General features: G+C 35.2%; 1 protein-coding gene and 1 long non-coding RNA gene across 8 annotated transcripts in view; one reads left to right on the plus strand and one right to left on the minus strand.

Annotated features, from left to right (window-relative positions):
- The window catches only part of LOC108544715 (uncharacterized), a 70,166-nt gene extending 58,562 nt beyond the window's left edge, over window positions 1-11,604 (minus strand). The window contains exons 1-2 of the long non-coding RNA XR_001889939.1: window positions 11,514-11,604; window positions 1,538-1,731 (exon numbers count right to left, since the gene is read on the minus strand). This is a non-coding gene — a long non-coding RNA (uncharacterized LOC108544715). The remainder of the gene's footprint in view (window positions 1-1,537; window positions 1,732-11,513) is intronic.
- The window catches only part of CEP85L (centrosomal protein 85L), a 248,283-nt gene extending 232,106 nt beyond the window's left edge, over window positions 1-16,177 (plus strand). For 6 of the 7 annotated variants that reach the window (XM_017895947.1, XM_017895948.1, XM_017895951.1 and 3 more), the window contains 3 exons: window positions 8,415-8,522; window positions 9,764-9,995; window positions 13,475-16,177. In XM_017895947.1, the coding sequence (XP_017751436.1) occupies window positions 8,415-8,522; window positions 9,764-9,995; window positions 13,475-13,638 (504 nt within the window). In that variant the 3' untranslated portion in view covers window positions 13,639-16,177. The remainder of the gene's footprint in view (window positions 1-8,414; window positions 8,523-9,763; window positions 9,996-13,474) is intronic. The other variant, XM_017895949.1, reaches the window with a different exon arrangement.
- Window positions 16,178-18,968: the final 2,791 nt, after the last annotated feature.

Genomic DNA, 18,968 nt, shown 5'->3' on the forward strand with positions numbered 1-18,968 from the left:
GCACTATTCACAATAGCAAAGACTTGGAATCAACCCAAATGTCCATCTGTGACAGACTGGATTAAGAAAATGTGGCACATATACACCATGGAATACTATGCAGCCATAAAAAAGGATGAGTTTGCGTCCTTTGTAGGGACATGGATGCAGCTGGAAACCATCATTCTTAGCAAACTATCACAAGAAGAGAAAACCAAACACCGCATGTTCTCACTCATAGGTGGGAACTGAACAATGAGATCACTTGGACTCGAGAAGGAGAACATCACACACTGGGGCCTATTATGGGGAGGGGGGAGGGGGGAGGGATTGCATTGGGGAGTTATACATGATATAAATGATGAATTGATGGGTGCTGACGAGTTAATGGGTGCAGCACACCAACATGGCACAAGTATACATATGTAACAAACCTGCACGTTATGCACATGTACCCTAGAACTTTAAGTATAATAAAAATAAAAAATAAAAATAAAAAAAGAAATGTGCATTTTTGCCCCATTTGTGGAGGCATCTTACTGCAATTTACTCTTACATGTTAACCAAGTCTGTAGTCACATGTAAATATGTCATGACCATACATAAATGAATATGTAGAAGAATATGCAATTATAGGCCATACTGTTCTTTGTTAATAAAATGCTTCAGCAAACACAAATCTTTTATTTCTTCAAACTATGTAGAGAATTGAAATAAAATTAATGAGATGCATTTACTTCCAAATATTTGGGCCTAGACACTCTAATCATTAATTCTGTTGTCTTGTCTTTTGAATCAATGGCTATCTTTTTTGGATTTCTTTTCTTTTTTGTTCTTAGCATCTCATTTGCCCATTCTGACCATCAAGGTCTGCAAATCTAGAGACAGAGATCTATAGATTTAGGTCACAGAGACAGACAATAAATGTTGGTAGCTGGTCAAAATAGCTGTATTTGTGAAGATGGTATTTGAATAGCAAAGCTGGAGATGAATATGACTCACATAATGAGAAAATTCTTTACTAGTTTTAAACTCATGTTATTTTTTGGCCCCTCATCATTTAAAAAGACAGAAATTTTGTTTGTATTTGGTCATTTTGACAACCTTTTCTAAAAGGTATATGCTCTATAAAACCTGAAAATGTTGCTTATTCTGAAAAGAGGAACACTAATTACTTCCCTAGCATTGGAGACACTGAAAAGAACACTTTGGGTTGAAAAAATATTCCTGTTGCTTTCTATTGTGGTTAATAGACATAATGAATGGGTATATTATCAAACTGATATACCTAATAGAGCAACTCCCTTCACTTCCTACTTCTTTAAAGCTGTCTGATTTTTCCTTATCTGCTTACATAAAGACTGGCCAGCTTGTACCTATGTAGATTATGATGTCCTTTCCATATGCTATAGCTCTGTTTTTGAATTTCTTCAAATATCTTCGCCTATCCAAAATAACACAAAATACTGTATAATTAAGGATAGCAGAGAGCCTCCCAATTATTTTTAATTATGCATTTTGACTATCACTATAGTATTAATTTTATGTAAAAACTCACTGTCGCTATAGTTTGGATATTCTTTCTTCCTCCACAGTGCTTGGATGTTTTTCCATTTTGGAGTATTCAGTAGGCAAAGATAACTTGGTACTGTTAGAATTTCATGTGTTACTGCCTCTTTATGTCTTTGCAAATTGTCGAGAACACCAAATTTGTTTGAAGTTCATTTGTCTTGATTTGGTGCACTGCATTTCCTTGGGAATAAGCAAGTTATTCATATAGTTCAAATTTACTCTCAAAAGGGAAAAATAAAATCCCAGGCTATGTACATTTTATGTCCAATTTATAGGAGATAAAAATAGGGCATTGTTTCATATTTAGATGCTGTGTTCAAAATACAGCTATAGTTTATTATTTTGCCACAGAAGTCAAATACTTACCTATTATAGGTCACTGGCACGTTTATTTATTCACAGCTTTTGAAGTTGGAGAGAAATAATTCCTCTACTAGTTATACTATATTTGTTGTTGAATATAGAAAAAGTAATACTTCATGTAAAAGTATATGCTAATTTGGAAATTGAGTTTAGTGCTGTAAAAATACAGATTTATCTACTGTTTTGTTCAGCTGTCTAGGTCATATTGTTAACTGACATAAATACCTTGTTTACTCATTGACCTTTTAGAAGTGTTGCCCTTCGTTATATCCATAAAACTAGTAGAGCTAGCCTGGCTGCTTCTCCTATAGGTTTTTTATTCTGTCAGTATACAGTATATAAAGACATTTTGCGGTAAAATGTTCCATGTCAGTTCCATGAACATATGGCTACAGTCAGAATATGATTGAGTTCTTCATTGGGCATTACCTTCCTTCTTACTTATTTCTCAAAAGCACATTTTACATCCATAAGCCTTTTTCAGTGAGCTGTTATTGTAATCTTTTGGCAGAGGATGTAGAGGTTTTTAATGTTTGCTTGTTTTCTCTGACATTAAAATATTTACTAATTGCAAGAACTTAGGCATTTAAATGGCCTGTCTGAATTGACAGCTATCAATAGCAAATTATACTGTGACAGAAGACAGAATAATACGTTAGAGGACATTTAAGACTGTTTACTCGGGCGTGGTTGGAACCACTAGTCTCAAAACTGTGACAGTCTGTTCTATTTATAACACATCGAGATGTTCCCACAGCCTAAGAAAATTCTATTCCAATTTTTAGCAAATCTCATAAATCCTTCATCTAGCAGTTTTTCTCAATAGAAATAGTGGGAAAATGGATCATAAGTCAATGGAATGTCTTATAGGTAGAACATAACTCCTTTAAATATCGATTGCTTTAATGTTTTCCCATTAACATTGTGTGACGTTTATCTCCTATTTTTTTTGTTATCCGAATTGTGTTATGTCTTGAAATAAAGTACTTTTTCTAAAGTTTAATTTTGAAAGCATTTACTTCTGTAAAATTGCATATGATGAGTGAAAAACTAAAAGTATTCTTATCAGAAATTAATACTAAATTTTGAAAAACCTGACAGCCAAATAAATGCCTTCTATGAAAAGAAAAGTAGCTTAAAAAAAAAACAACACTCACTATAGTCTTTGTGCTGGTAAAGAGAACAGTCTTTACTGTTCATGTAGATCTGTTGTATGCATGTTATAGTTGCATAATTAAGATACGTCAGAAAAAATGTGTAAAAGGTGGATTTAACTTTTGAAAAATCAGTTATGTCAGGGTGGGGAGTTGTACGAGGGAAGACAGCTCACTTGAGTCATGGAAGAATGTTCTTGGGCCTATTTGTGCTGTAAGTAGTCACCAAATCTATATGAATTTTCACATTATTTGTAATACTTTTTAAGATATGTATTTCTGGGCCCTATTGTGAACCTAATGAATCAGTGTCTCTGGGATGAAGTCGAATTATGTATTATTAAGTTCCTCAGGCAGTCCCTAACTTTGCCATATGGTCTAGCAGTAGAACTAGAGCATTTAGGAAGTATTACAATCCTCAGCATACTCAGTGGACCAAAGAGTGGGAACTGGAGAGAAAGACAGATTTAAATTTAAAAAACAAGTTTAGTTTCTAAGATACTTAGGTGTCATCAAACACATTTAACGTATTTTGGTAGATCTCACTTATAAACCAGAAAATACATTTTTTCCAGAAGTTAGAAGACAAGGAACTCAAGCAGTAATAGTTTTATTAAGATATAAGTCACCTTCAATTCGTGTTCAATTCAATACTTTTTAGTATGTTCACAGATAAGTGGAACCAAGGCCACAGTCAATTTTAGAACATTTTTATCATCTCAAATGGAAGCCTCATTTTTGTCATTTCCCTAAGCCCCCATCCACTTCTCCAGCCATAAGCAACCTCTGATCCACTTCCTATCTCTATAAATATACCTATTTTAAACATTTCATACAAATGTATATGTGGTTTTTTGTGACTCTTGACCATATCCAGCTGTTAGGCTCCACTAATTGTCAGCCAATCATTCTGTTGTTTTCAACAATATCCTGTGGCATAAATTGCTTCGCAAACTGATCCATTCTAGCTCTTTTGAAGGAATAGTTCATTAGGTTAGTGTTTGAGATTTGTTCTGACCTCAGGAGTATTCTTCACAGCTATTTCTCTGTTTCTCCCTGGGAAAGTAATTAGTCTATGGATTTAGCTTCTAGGGCTAGTGGGTCTAATAGTATCCTGCCCACTGTCTTTCACCACAACCTCCAATGTTTTTGAGTGCTCTAAGGCTTGAACGTCCCACTGTTGCAAATGAAGTGAATTCCTATAGAGAGACATTTGGAACTTCTAGTTCTATGGCCTACTTTTCCTCAGGAAAATCTCTTAAGCCAGGTTAATTGGTGTGGGGACAGTGACAAACTTCTGAATGGTATCCCCACTCTTGTAGCTGAACACTCACTGGAGTGAATTGGGGCAGCAGGTCTACGTCTTTTTGACTTGCCTCTCCCAGCATAGAACCAGTGCCCCACAAGCTGGGCCAAGGGTCAAGGGTTCTGCACTCAATGTAAGCTTCCATCCCATAAGGGGATCTGGGTAGAGGGGAGCCCCCCACCTCTTGGTTGTATGTGCTTGCCTAAAACAGCCTTTGCTAGGATGATAAATGTTGATCCCCTATCTTTTCTGAGAAGAGAACTCTCTAACTAGGATTTGGGAGGAGAGGGAATCCTGTGTTATTGGCTCTGTCAGTCTGAAGTAGAATTTCCATCCCAATGAGATGTGAGAAGGCAGAAATGGAGTTGAGTTTTGTTTCATTTTTTTCCTCCTAGAATCCTTTTGTGAAGCAGAGATTTTCTTGAGTAAATGTTTCTTGATTTGCTATATGCTCTTAGGACCATTTCCAGAAATTTTAAATTATAATATTCATCAATTTCATTGAGGGGTGGGTCTGTGGAGCTCCTCACCTTGTCATGCTAGAAGCAGAACTCCAGGCATATTGTTTTCAAAGTTTTATCAAGTTACAAGATGATAACTAACTTAGGAAAGGAATTTGAGCTGTACATTGTCTTAGATTCTTAGAAACATAAAAAAGCCTATTTTTTCTATTTCTTATCTCCCCATCACCAAAATAAACACCCTGCTATACATTTCAGACTTCCTATTAATGGCATCTGTGCCCTTCCATTTGTTCAGTCCAGGTATCCTGGACTTATCCTTGACTCCTCACTTACCTCGCATTTGTCAGCAAATTCTACTGCCTTGAAAGTATGTCTAGAATCTGACCTCTTTTCCTTGCCTCCTCCACTGCCACCCCGTTCCAAGCCATCTTCCTTTCTCATCTGGGTTATTTCTTTATGCTTCTACCCTTTCCTGTGTACAGTATACTCTCATTAGGTTAAGTGATCCTTTTGAACAAAAATCAGATTACATCATGTCTGTGCTCAGAATTCTTCAGTGGATCCTCATTTTTTTCCAGAATAAAAATCGAAGTTCTTATACTGATTTCTGAGGCCCTATACAATCTGTTCTGCATGCTGTCTTCCTTCTCTGACTCTTTCTCCTACTATTCTCAGCCATCCTGGCTCTCTTACTTTTTCTCAAACACAGAAGACACCATCTGTCCCAGAACCTTTGTAGTGACAGAAACTCTCTGGGTATCTCTGGGACACAGTCTTTCATGCTTACCTGAGATTTCAGCCTCCTGACCCTTACTGTGCTCTGTTTGTTCTCCACAGCACTAGTCAAATTCTAATATATGATACTGTGTAACTTGAATATTTATTTTATTTCTTTTGGTCTTTTTTCTCCTAGTATAAAGTTTCACAGGGGCCAAGAGTTTTGACTGTTTTATTCACTGATGTATCACTCAATGAACAGAGCAGTGTTTGGCAATGATTTTTGCTGAATGAATGATTGCATGAAGGAAAGTTCCTTGTGAATTGCTTATGTGGTTAAGCATGTTTATGTGTATATATGTGCAGTAAAAATGTTAACATAAATTTACTTTCAAAATAATTCCTTTTAAATTAGGTTTGTGGATTATATAGAATCTGTTAACTAAGGCGCACCTGGTTTTCCCTCATTTAAGCTATTTGTAAATGGGGCATTTCTCAATACTTACATCAAAACAGTAAATTTGCTTAATACCACTTTTCAACTTCAAAGATGATCATTATAAAGACCTTGTAGGTTAGTACCTTAGCAGAATTTTAAAATGTCATGATTAAACTGAGAATTTGAGAGCTGTTGTAGGTTTTGCAAATTAATTTTAATTTTGTTAATCCACTACATGTCTAGTGAATGATAAACCGTTATTGTGAAATTCACAAAGCTAAACACTCATTTCAGAAACCATGAGATTATTTCATTTATGCATTGTAAAGTACTACCAGTTTGTGCAAGTATATTTTAAGAGCTTAAGAGATTTCAAAAAAAAAAAAATGCTCTGCAAAAGGTATTTGTAAAATAACACACACTATTCTTGATAGAATTTCTTTCTTGTTTTCTTATCTTTTAAACGTATCTTAATGCAATTTAGGATAGAGAAGTAATTAATGTTTCAGACGAAATGTTATTGTCAGACAACTATAGCACTCATACCTAGTATTATCCTAGAGATTGTACAGCACTTGGTCCTTTCAGAATAAGCCTATCTGCAATGTCTTTTACCTATTAAAGTGCTTCTTGATAACTTCCCTTGAACTCAGGCAACATAAGAGAAATCTGATTTTCCTTTTTGTGTAAATGACACTACTGCCAGACAGTATCAGTTTTTCTGATGGAGAAGATTGCCTGTTTCTGCATTGATTAAAATCAGCCTTACATAGGGACATATTAGTTGGATTTATTAGCTAATTATTAGTCACATTCAACATGACTCTGAATTGGTAAAAATATAAAACACTCTTTTAAAGAACTATATTCTATTATAATGTATCATTATTATAATTATTCTGTTATATATATTAATTATATCGTGAAAACACACCTCTTGGGTTTAGTTTTTTGTTGTTGTTAGAATGTGAGTTTGAGTAGTATGTCTATGATGCCTTTCTTCTGTAATTCTAATAAACATTCACAAATCTTGAGAAAATTTAGGTTGAATTCTAGATTCCAGCCAAATAATCGTGTTAAGCCAGAAAACATAGATCTTCAGCTAGGTGAATAAATCTCCATGTTCATTTAATCAAATAAGGTTTGATTCAGTCTAATGAAGTTACAAAGGAAATTTCAGTTTTCAATAATGCACATATCAGAGAGCCCCATATTGACTTTGTGCTGTGAGACTCATCTTTGTGGAATATAAAACAACTTTTCCCTGGAAGGAGAAACACTTGTTACAGAATTTGATTCATTTCTATCCAACTTTGGAGTTACTAAATGTAATATTTTTTTTCAGAGTTTAGCAGACAAATGAAATTTAAAAGCAACAAGTTTGAATATCTGTTACCGATAAAACTGCTTTATATTTATGGAGTCTTATTTCAACCCATGGTGATAGCTATCTTTTCTTATTCCATCCAAAGATAATATGAGGAAAATATCTTTGTAGTAGATTGTGTGCTATTTAGGTGGTCAGCAACCTGAAATATTGTCAGAATTGAGACTAAATACAGACCTGAAATAAAATGATACCTCTCTAGGTGGTCAGCAACCTGAAATATTGTCAGAGTTGAGACTAAATACAGACCTGAAATAAAATGATACCTCTCTTCTGGTCATATGTTTATTGATTTTGTCATCTAATAAAAGGAAAATAGTTGATAGAAACACTTAGAATTCACTATTGGGTGTATGGAATTTTTTTCGTTTAATATATAGGTGAAAAATAAGACACTAACCAAAGACTCAAAATGTCCTTTATGCTGCTTTGGCATACTCACCATAGTGTCATGTCTAGATAATTTGCAATTTTATAAGGAGTAAGAAGGAAATTAGCTTATCAAATTCCCATAATAGACCTTTGACCAGAGTTCACGGTATATTTACTGCTTGAAATACTATACACTGAAAGATGGGAGCTATGTTTCAAATGATAGAAAATAGGGATGATATCATGATCTTATTATCTTGCATCTCATTAAGCAAAATGTAAAACAAAAGTATAGATTTGTTGCTAATACACTCTCAACATATAAAAAGTTAATGAAATAAGAACTGTTTGTAATACCACATTAAGTAGGAACTTCAGATTTGACATGTTTTATACAAATTAAAAACTTCCTTGGTAAAAACTGTAATTTTTAAAAATCCAAATGTATTCTGGGAAACTGGCATTTCTTTTTCTTTTTTATTTGGATTCAGCCACTCTCTAACTGATCAGGATTAATTTAAAAGTGAAGGCTTCATTCTCCAAGGGGATAGGGAGGAAAGAAGATCTAAAGTATTCAGAGCCAACATTCCAACTTACTTCTGTTTGAGATTTCTCTTTACATGTTAACCTGTTTTGCTTTCCAATTTTTAAAAAATTCTAGTCTATGCAAGGAAAGCTTTCTAAAGAAAAACTGACCACTCAAAAGATGATGGAAGAGCTGGAAAAGAAAGAAAGAAACGTACAGAGATTAACAAAAGCATTGCTTGAAGTGAGTAGAAGAAATTCAATTTGCTTTGAAAGAATGATTCACTACCTATTTAAGCAGATGCTTATTTTAATAGATATTAATAGAGCATTTTCAGATTAAAGACATGATTTTGATATGTCTGTTTGTTAATTCCATTATTTCTTACCAAAATTATTATAAAAAGACAAGCCTTTAGTTCTGTTGTGTTTTAGAATACAGTTTCACATAATTACAGTATAGTATATATTTATTATATTTATTAGCTGGCATTCATCTATAAAAAAGTTTTTTCGCCATCGCCCCAGGCTGTTGAGTTATTCTGAAATACAGTTCCAATTGGAAAGCTAATTAAAGTTACCTTTAATTAGCAGTTTTCAGGATAAGAAGGTAGCAATTTTGGGGGTCAGCAATTCAGAGTTGTTGGGTTTTTCTTTTCTTTCTTCTTTGATTTTATACTTGTATTTCTTTGTCTCTTACATTGAAGTTTTTGGTTCCTATCAACCTTAACATAGATGCTTTCCTCCCACCAACATGCAAAAAGTAGTTTCAAAGTAATCAAATCACTATTGCTACTAACAATAAAACCACAGAGTGTGAGGTTCAGAGTTACTTTGTAGTTCTTTTTATTCTTGGAATAAATCTCATTATAGAAAAATACAGGCTGGGTGTGGTGGCTCACACCTGTAATCCTAATACTTTGTTTTGGGAACCTGAGGTGGGCAGATCACTTCACCCCAGGAGTTTGAGACCAGTTTACGCAATGTGACAAAACCCTCTCTCTACAAAAAATACAAAAATTAGCCAGGCGTGATGGTGTTTACCTGTGGTCCCAGATATTCAGGAGGCTGAGGTGGGAGGATGACCAGAGCCTAAGGAGGTCAAGGCTGCAGTAGTGAGTCATGACTGTAACACTGTACTCCAGCCTGGGTGACAGAATGAGGCCCAAAAAAGAAAAATACATACACAACCAACATGCTTATTACGTGAGAGACTCCTAGAAACAGAGACTGGATTTCTGTTTCCTCCTTTGGATATACACTAAAGTATCAGATGGCACAGAGAAACAATTTCCACTATTTAAATTGTTATTTTTCTATGTGTTTTTTTTTCCACTGCATATTTGTAGTTGAATTTGGTTAATGTGCATACAATATGACTCCACTGTTTTGTTTATAGACTTGGGGGAAAATGTTAACCTGTATGGCTTTGAGTACCTTTCCTTTCTTGTAACAATCTGATGTTTGTTTTATTTATCCTTGCAGAACCAAAGACAAACAGATGAGACATGCTCTTTATTGGATCAGGGCCAGGAAGCTGACCAATCTAGGCAGCAGACAGTTCTTTCCAAACGGCCACTATTTGATTTGACTGTGATTGATCAGCTGTTCAAGGAAATGTCCTGTTGTTTGTTTGACTTGAAAGCATTGTGCAGTATTCTTAATCAGCGTGCTCAGGGCAAGGAGCCTAATCTTTCATTATTACTGGGAATAAGATGTAAGTGTCTGATGACTTGTCCTTATTTTGTGGCAATTAGAAACGTGTCTTCATGAATCAGGAACTTCTGTCTTTTCTCTGTTTATTTTTGTAATCTCCTTTCCTACTTAGAATCAGTCTGTGGGTTTATGTATACCTGTTATTACTTCATTGCTAGAAGTGAGTGGGGTTATAGCTGACATTTACTGCCACTTGGCAGAATGCCTGGTGATGTTTCCTATGTTGAATCTGTAAATAAGTGAGTAGAGTGATAGTTAGGTGTGACTTCCCATTTACTCTCCCCAAAATAATGATACCTTCTATTTGCTTTTATGTGTTGGTTGCATAGATTAAGTGACCCAGCCATATTGTCCACTGGAAAAATGTTCGAGAAATATTTTGCTTTCCAGTGCAGTGTATGTTCTATGGCAGCTGCTTCACGTGAGTGCCAGTGATTTCACATGAGCCAGTTTTCACAGCCTACAGATCTGTTGCCTTTGTCATGCATACCTGCTGGCTTAATGTGACACGCATCCACTCTTGGCCGCAATTCTATCTTCCTCCACACATAATTGTGAGAGCTGCCACAGTAATAATCCCAGTATCCCTTCCTTTCTGTGCTACTTTTGCAGAAACGCCCGTCTCTGCATGTGGTTCCAAATCAGGATGTTAGTCTCCTTTCAATAGAGAATAAATGAACTTGGAAGGACATAGGAATGGAGTAAGACCGCATAATAAGGTTTATGAGCCAACATGTATATTTAGTAGCTGCCTAATATAATGGTTAATGTATGACTAGAGGGGTGACTGGTTTTGTTCCTAGTTTCATCAAAAAGATTCCACCATTTTGCATCATGATAGTTATTGGCAAATCAATGCTCTTGACCAAAGTATATCACTTGTTAAATAACGCATTATCTATGCTCAATTATGTCCCTTTCATTTCATAGACATTTGTACACATACACAAGTGTGGATATGGAAAAAAAAACATAATGTTTAAGTATATTCACTCACGGAGTAAACATTTATCAGATGCCTTCTATGATCCAGACACTAAGTAGATGCTGGTAATGCAGATAACCTGAACACAGTCCTTGTCCACACATTAACCAAATTATTAGAGCATTGTGATAGGTGCTATAGTTGAGATGTGGACAAAGGACAGTGGGAGCACAAGAGGGAAAAATCAGCTAAATCTACATGGGAAGGGCTGCGGAGACTCCACAGAGTAGCTGGTGTTCAGTGTCGCTCTTAAGAGGAGGAAGTGGAGAAGTTTGCCAGGTGAACATGGAGTGGTTTAGTATCTTTTGGGAGCAAGATGCAAAGCTCACACACAGAGGGAACTCATTTTCTCCACGATTTTAGAGCTGGTCACCCTTTTAATTACTTTAGAGTCTCGTACATTTTCACTATCATAAGTTAGGGCTTGTTAAGTTTTTCAGTAATAAAGTAGTAGAGCTATCCTAATATGAATCTTACCACCCCCACCTCCCAATGCTCCTTCTAGTCTTTCAAGTTTGACCCCAGAATCCTTACCTTATATTTGGCATTGTGAAAATTATACCAGCCAGGTGATTTGTGAAAAACTGGTCGATTAATGGCTCCATTTGCTCACCTGTCCTTCTGAAAACTGCATACCTTGGTTTCCATGACATCATTCTCTAGGTTCTGCTTCTGCCTTTATGACTGCTCAGTCTCTGTCTTCTGTGGACTTCTCTGCCACTTAATTATTGGTATCCCCAGAAGCCTTTTGTTACTGGTTTTTAGTCTGTTTCTTTTTATTCAGTACTTTATCTGAGTGATCTTATCCACTCCTGTTGTTTCTGTTGCTGCCATACCTTTCACCTAGACATTTATCTCCTTTACCCAGAAGTTTATCTCCTCTGGGTTGCAGATTATATTCCCATGTATATTAGAGTTGGCTGTTTCGAATGCATCACAGACTCTACACATTCAAAACCAGAACACACTTTCCTTCCCTCCCTGAACTGTTCCTCTTCTCAGTGAGTAACACCACCATTCACCTGTCACTTGAACCCAGATTTTATTCTCCACTCTGCTTTTTCCTTCATCTGGCACCTGTGCCCAATCCCTGCCCCTCACTCCAGTTGATGATGATTGAGTGTTATCAGTTCTGTCATCTGCTTACTACATCTAACATTCCTGCCCTTCTATCTCCATTGCACTGTTGCCTTAATTTAAGTTTGCATAACCGGTCACCTATACTGGTCTCTCTGACAACCATGTTTCTCACCCCCTCCCCTTAATCCATTTTACATTGTTGCCAGACAGATCTGTCTCAACTATAAACCTGGTTTCCTAATGCTTACACTGCTCTGTGGTCAAGATAGGTAGCTTCTACCTCCTACCTACGTCTATAGTCTTGTTTCTTGGTACTCTCCTTTGTCACAATTTGTACTCTACCATTTTAGAGCCTAGATACTGATTTTCTTAGGTTTCTCAAATTCTATCAGATTGTTTTGCTTTCTGACTCCACTTCTGTTCATTTTGCAGTTTGGCCCACCCAGTGAACAAGCAACTGTTGCCTCTCCAGTTAGGACTAGTTGTTTGTTTTCTTCCTTTTATGCCACTGCAACTTGTATATAGTGGTAGGTTACCTGTGGTACCTCACTGTGCTCATTTGTTTATGGAATTGTATGTAAAGCATCGAGAATAAGCCACTGTGTCTGTTCCTCTTCTGATTTCAACATCTAACAGTTCCTATATCATGGCAGATGTTCAGTTAGCATTTGTCCCTTATGCTACAATAAACTGCTATGAAGGTATAAGGAGAGGTTTCTTTTGTAATCACTGGCTCTGCCTGATTTTATGTCAAGATATACTTACAAAGAGAAGAACTGAAGTAAATAATTAAAAGCTAGCTGACTCAAGGCCCTCAGTTATTTAGCCATAAGGCAACCAGCTATCAGCCTGATTCAGTTGTTTGGGATTGTAGGGTCCCAGCTTTCACTCTTCCTCCCCTCTCCCTGTCTGTCTCTTTCATTTGCCCTCCCGGCTCTCCACTCTGTGTGTGTGCGTGTGTATGTATGTGTGTGACACTATGTATTTGAAAATTAATATTTTCATGGCAATAACCCCACTTTGCATTCGTAAATATTTAAGATGCTACTTCTCACTACACAAATGGTCTTCAGATTTTGCCAAATGGGAAAAACTGACTGCTCTAGTTGAGCTTGAAGAGAGACATTAGAGTATGCTCTTTTTCACTTTGGAATATTGTTACCCATTAAACATGCTGAATTTGTGTGTATCACTGTGTGAATTTAATTCATTTTAATTTGTGAAATTTATAAAGGACCAAGTGGATAAGATCTATTTAGTATTGAATGATATATGATTTAAACATAACTTGAACCTGGGCCTCACTGGTATTCAGTGTGCAGCATTTATATTTCCATGATGATTAAGGTGGAAAATTCTAAAATGTCTTTGTTCAAAAAAATGTGAGATATTCTCTCCATGTTTTGTTTACACAGCAATGAACTGTTCAGCTGAAGAGACTGAGAATGACCACAGCACAGAAACACTCACTAAAAAGCTGTCAGATGTGTGCCAGTTACGAAGAGACATTGATGAATTAAGGACTACAATATCAGACCGCTATGCTCAGGATATGGGAGACAACTGCATTACTCAGTGATCAAGTGTTAGTCCCACAGCAATAATGACCTGTTGTTTAAATGCTGCTGTGTTACAGACTCATAATGGAAGGTTGCAAGTGACATGACTTGCACATAGGGATTTTTTTTCTGTGGAATTGTTTTATTGAAGGGGAGAAGGGAAGTGAAGAGATTTTGAAGGAGCTTATCTAATCAGGAAAAAAAAAAAAAAAATCAAATTACCTTTGGAAAATATGATAAAATCTACAAGAAAAAAAAATGTCTGTATTCTCAAACTACTGATTGTAGGACCAAGCTGTGAAGAGTACCCTTCACATGAAGGAGCAGGCTTCCTTTTAATCCTATAGCTTCGTGTATTTGTGTGTGCATGTGTGTGTGTTGTGTGTGCATGTGTGTGTGTTGTGTGTGCATGTGTGTGTGTTGTGTGTGTGCATGTGCTTTATTCACAAATTTATAAGGGTTTCTAGGGTCAGAGCAGAGCTTCTGAGAAAGGCACCTGCTGTTTATTCTTACATTTCTTTCATATAGAAGCTTGTGTTGTACTTTCGGATTTTCAGTGGCTGGCTGAACAAAAGTTCCAACAGCAGGCAAGTGTTGTAATGGTAGTACAGCGGGAAAACCATTTGTATTTCGAACACTTACTGCACTGATAGGATGTTTTGTGGTTGAGCTGATTTTAGTACTGTAGATATGTCAGCTGTTTTTCCAGAGTGATTGTGGATTTCCCAAGAGGTGTGAAATTTTGACATGATGCTCTTTTTCCTTAGCGTTGTAATGTATGTGTTACAAGAAAGGTTAACATAACTTGAACTAATTTTAACATGTTCCTTACTATTTACAATTTTTTATTTATATGTTTTATATATACACATATATATATCAATGTAAACAAAGCCATATCTAATTAATAAAGGCATTGGATCATTATTATAGAAGAAAGATTAACAAAGTTACCCTGAAACGATAGCTTACTTATCCAAATCTCAGCATTTACATTTTAACAGTTTCGTATCTGTTTCAAAGTTGAAACTACTGTAAGAGAAAGCCAATACTATTTATATCTGAATCAACAGTAGCATAAAAATTTTTAAATTGAAATGGTATTTTAATTCCTTTTATTAGATAAAGTACATGAACAACAGAGTTTTTCATAGGATATGAACTTGACGAGGTTAGTTCTTCATCTGAATTACAGGGTATTACTATGAAATGCAATTGATTTTCCAGCAGACATACAGTCATTTAAACTTCCAAATGAGTTTTGTCCATGTTTCTCTTGGTATTTTGGAATGATTATACATTTTATTGCCATCAGCATTGATTATGTTCTTTTGAATAGACTTAGTTATGCCCAAAGCCTTGCTTGTCCTTTGTAAGTTGATTTGATCTTGTGATGCAACCAAGTCTCATTTAGGTCAAGACTAAATAAGAGATGGAGGGGCAGAGGGTGTGACTCAAGCAGGATAATATTGATTTGATAAAGAGCATATCACATGCCTGTTTTCTTGCCAGATCAAGGGCATAGCACATGTCTGTTTTCTTATATTCTAGAATAAAGGCTAGGAAATCTAGGAAAGATTTTGCTTAAGTATTTAACAGTGAAAATGTGAGACAAGGCCTTCAAGGAGACTACCCAGGAAGATACTCAGTTTGAAATTTTGGCTTATACAGCTCTTAATAGATTATTTTATAGTTATGGTTGAATAATCAATTATAATACACTGTAAAGACATTGGATTTTCATTCTGTTCAGTGCCTGAGTCCTTCCTGCTCTTCTTACCTCTGAGGATCTGGGCACTAAGAAATCAGTACATTGTAGTGCTTCTGCATCCCAGAGTCCTTGAGGGTCTTAGTCACTAGTAAGAATTTGACTTTCTAATTATATTCACTTGGTTTTTTAACATTAGTAGCTTGAAGATATTCAGGGTATAGTAAATTTCTACCAAAAATATGATGCAAAGAATTCTGCCTTGGTCCTTTATGGTAAAGTAGATAAGAACATCTAAAATAGATCAGCCACAAGTGCAGCAAACAGTTTTACATTCTCTTTGAATAGAATCCCAACCACCCTCCCCCATGAGTTTGGAAATAAAGGCTTCCTAAAATAATAGAACAAATTGGCAAACAATCACTAATTGGATCAGTAGGTTCTTACTTAAATAGCTCTCCTAGATTTTTAGTGTATGTTTTGGGATTTTATGTTTGTTTTTTTTTTGTTTTTAAGCAAGCGTTACAGTTTTTTTTAAATCTGCTATAGATACATTTTTGTTTTTTGGCTTAGTTGGGGATAAAATAATTTATTTGTTTTTGTAAGTTAGCTTTCTAAAACTTATAGAAATTAATTTAATTCACACATCTTAAAAATAAAATTCTAAAGTTAAAAAATTTCTGACTTAGTAGGAAGTTAACAAACTACTGCTGATGCATTTCAGTTTCCAAAATCTGTAACCCCCATAAAAAAAGGAGTTAAGATGTGCTAGTTTAGTTAGTTGAATTATAGATTGATCCTCTTAAAATCTGGAGTTTGTAAAGGGGCCTAAACAGTAGATAGACTTGGGGGGATTTTGTGGGGAGTTGAAACTAACAGTATTCTGGTTTGTCAGTATTTACTTTTTTATTTTATTTTCAGAAAATTTTCCTTTCCCAGGACACCCTCTTGTATTAGAACGTCTCTTCTGTATCACATTAAAACAGATTTTACTGTTAGACCAAATAAACTGGGCAAATAGCAACACTAGAGCATCTAACCCAGTTTGAACTAGGATGTTCATGGAAGTTACAACAGCAGTATATTCCTGAAATGAAAATTCACCTAAATTTTAACGTGAATCTATTTGAAAATTTCCTTAGATAATGAAACCTCGTTTTATTTGTGCTTTTGTGAATCCAACACTTGTTTCCTTACGAAGTATCTTATCCAGTATTCATATTTTGTTCTTTTAGGTTTTAAAATTGAGCTTATTCGGCCTCAGTCACATTACAGCAAGGATAAACTAACAGTTGACTCAATGAAAGACCCAAACTCCCTGTACAGATAAAATTCACTAAATCAAAGGCACAATAGCTGTATTTTCACTTGAGGTCAGAAAAGTAAGATGACTTAATTTGAACTGTTAATTTTCAGTGGCCTCTAATTAAACAAAACAAAAAACCACAAATACTGGCTAGGTAAGATATTCCTGAGGTTATTTTAAAAGAAGTGTGGTACCTAGGATTCAATATTTAATGCTAACAGTATTATATTTTAGCGAAATTTATTTTGGTGGTGACAGTTTATTAAACCTAATTAGACTTCTTTCAATAGCTTGTTGTAGAGACAATCTCAAGGGCTGGAAAGTGTTGCTAAAATGAATATCATACATTTCTGATATATTAAGGAGCTTATCAAGTAATTCTGTCATAGTGCAAGAATTATTAATTTCTTAGAGGGTATTTTAAAGGAGCTACTTAATTGGGAAAATGTTCTTTAAATATCAGTAATAGTTCATTAAGTAACATAGTAGCTGAGAACATGGACTCTGTTTTACATAGCATAGTTCAGCTTAGGCACACCTTTAGTTGGGATTATTGGCATTCTCTTACGTAGGAATTGCATCATTGTAGATATGTAATTATGGTAATAAGCAGTTTTCATAACCATGCTCACTCAGACTATATCATTTGAAACTGCCAGTGGCTGTAACTCCCCAAGCCAAAGTTAATTCATTTTGTTTCCATTTTGACAATTCACTGTTCACAAAGCAACAAAATGATTTCCTATTTGGTATAAACAGCAAAATTTCCAACTTTGCCCCAAAATGCCGTGGGTGGCATATAGCCATATGATTATATCATACATTTAATCATGTAGGGGAAAGATTTTGGATTTTTTTTCTTATTTAAAAAAATGCTAAATATAAGAATATAGTTTTAAATCAACAAGTCTAATAACACTATTGCAGCTGTACACAGAGAGAACCTTTTGTGCCTTTTGCCTGCAGTAAGCATTTATTTCTATTTTACATGAGTTCTAAGAATGTTGATGATTATTGCACCTTGTTCTTGTGTAAATAGACTTGATTAAGGGATTTTTTTTTTTTTTAAGCAAGGAGCTGTTTTTTATTACTAGGTGGATACCTTAGTAAACATGAGAGGAATTATCAGATATATGGCTTTGGAACCCAGCCTTCCCTGTATAGTGAGCTGGAAACTCCTTTAGAATGTATTCATTGGTGTGTGTGTGTGTATGTACATATATGTATAGTTAAATACATAAACATGAAACTTAACATCGCATTGTTGTGATGACAAGAAGTAGTAAGGTGCTAGGTGGTTATATGAAAAAGCACAGCACAGTGTATAATCAGTCACTATGACTGGTGGTTTTGTAAACTAGGTTCAGTTTTTGAACCACCCAGAATACCTCATGTGTAAATACAGTGTTCATGACTTAATTGAAATACAGTTATTGTAAAAAAAAAAAAAAAAAAAAAAAAAAAAGTGAAGCCACTGGTTGGCTTATGCCTTCTGATCTATCATTCTTGCCTCTTTTTTTGTAAAGGGGTTTTTTGTTGTTGTTGTTTTGTTTTTTAATAGGGTTTACAGCTAGAATTTTGAATGCCAAAGTTCTATTTATTAAATTAAGAAAAAAGTTTTCAATGTTAATGGCTAGTATTTTTCCACTGGACTATTATTGTTTGTTGATGTTGGAATTTGTATTTACAGAGAAATAAATTTTTTATGAAAAGATTTGTGTCTTTCAAGAGCCTAATGTTAATATAAGAATGTATTTGTACTTTCAGACTGTCTATTCTGAATTCTGAATTCTCAATGACAAGAATATGGTGTCTTGACTTTTAGGTAAAAGCTTTGTATAAATGCACAGGAGAATCTTTGACTAAAACATGGAGACTTCTGCCTTCTCTCTTATGATTTCTTTCCAATTACAAAAAAGCTTTTTCTCAGGGCCTTCTCACAAAGGGTGCTGAGATTTTCTGATGACAGGTACTGTAACATAGGAAATCATGCCTGTCTCCATTCCAGTTAATAGCACTGTGTCTCCTTTCTGATGTTCTAAAATCCCTATTTAAACCGGGAGTCTTCTTTCTTGTTTTCCAACAGACAGGATCTGACTTCAGTATTCTACATTGCTGAAAGGTTCGATTGGTGAGTCAAATCTTTTGTTTTCCACCCTCTAAACAAAGGTTAAAAACATACTAAGACATACACAAATAAAGCCTTGTTAAAAGGTTGCTCTACAGGGGCCTTGACATCTCAGCTTTGATGGTTTGCCAGTCTAGTCTCAAAAGTGCCCTGCGGATGGCATTCTAAGTCCTTGTTCTAACATATATGGGTTATAACCTCAAATTTT

Source organism: Rhinopithecus bieti, unplaced genomic scaffold, assembly GCF_001698545.2.
Source record: "Rhinopithecus bieti isolate Rb0 unplaced genomic scaffold, ASM169854v2 scaffold_27321, whole genome shotgun sequence".
Taxonomy (NCBI): domain Eukaryota; kingdom Metazoa; phylum Chordata; class Mammalia; order Primates; family Cercopithecidae; genus Rhinopithecus; species Rhinopithecus bieti.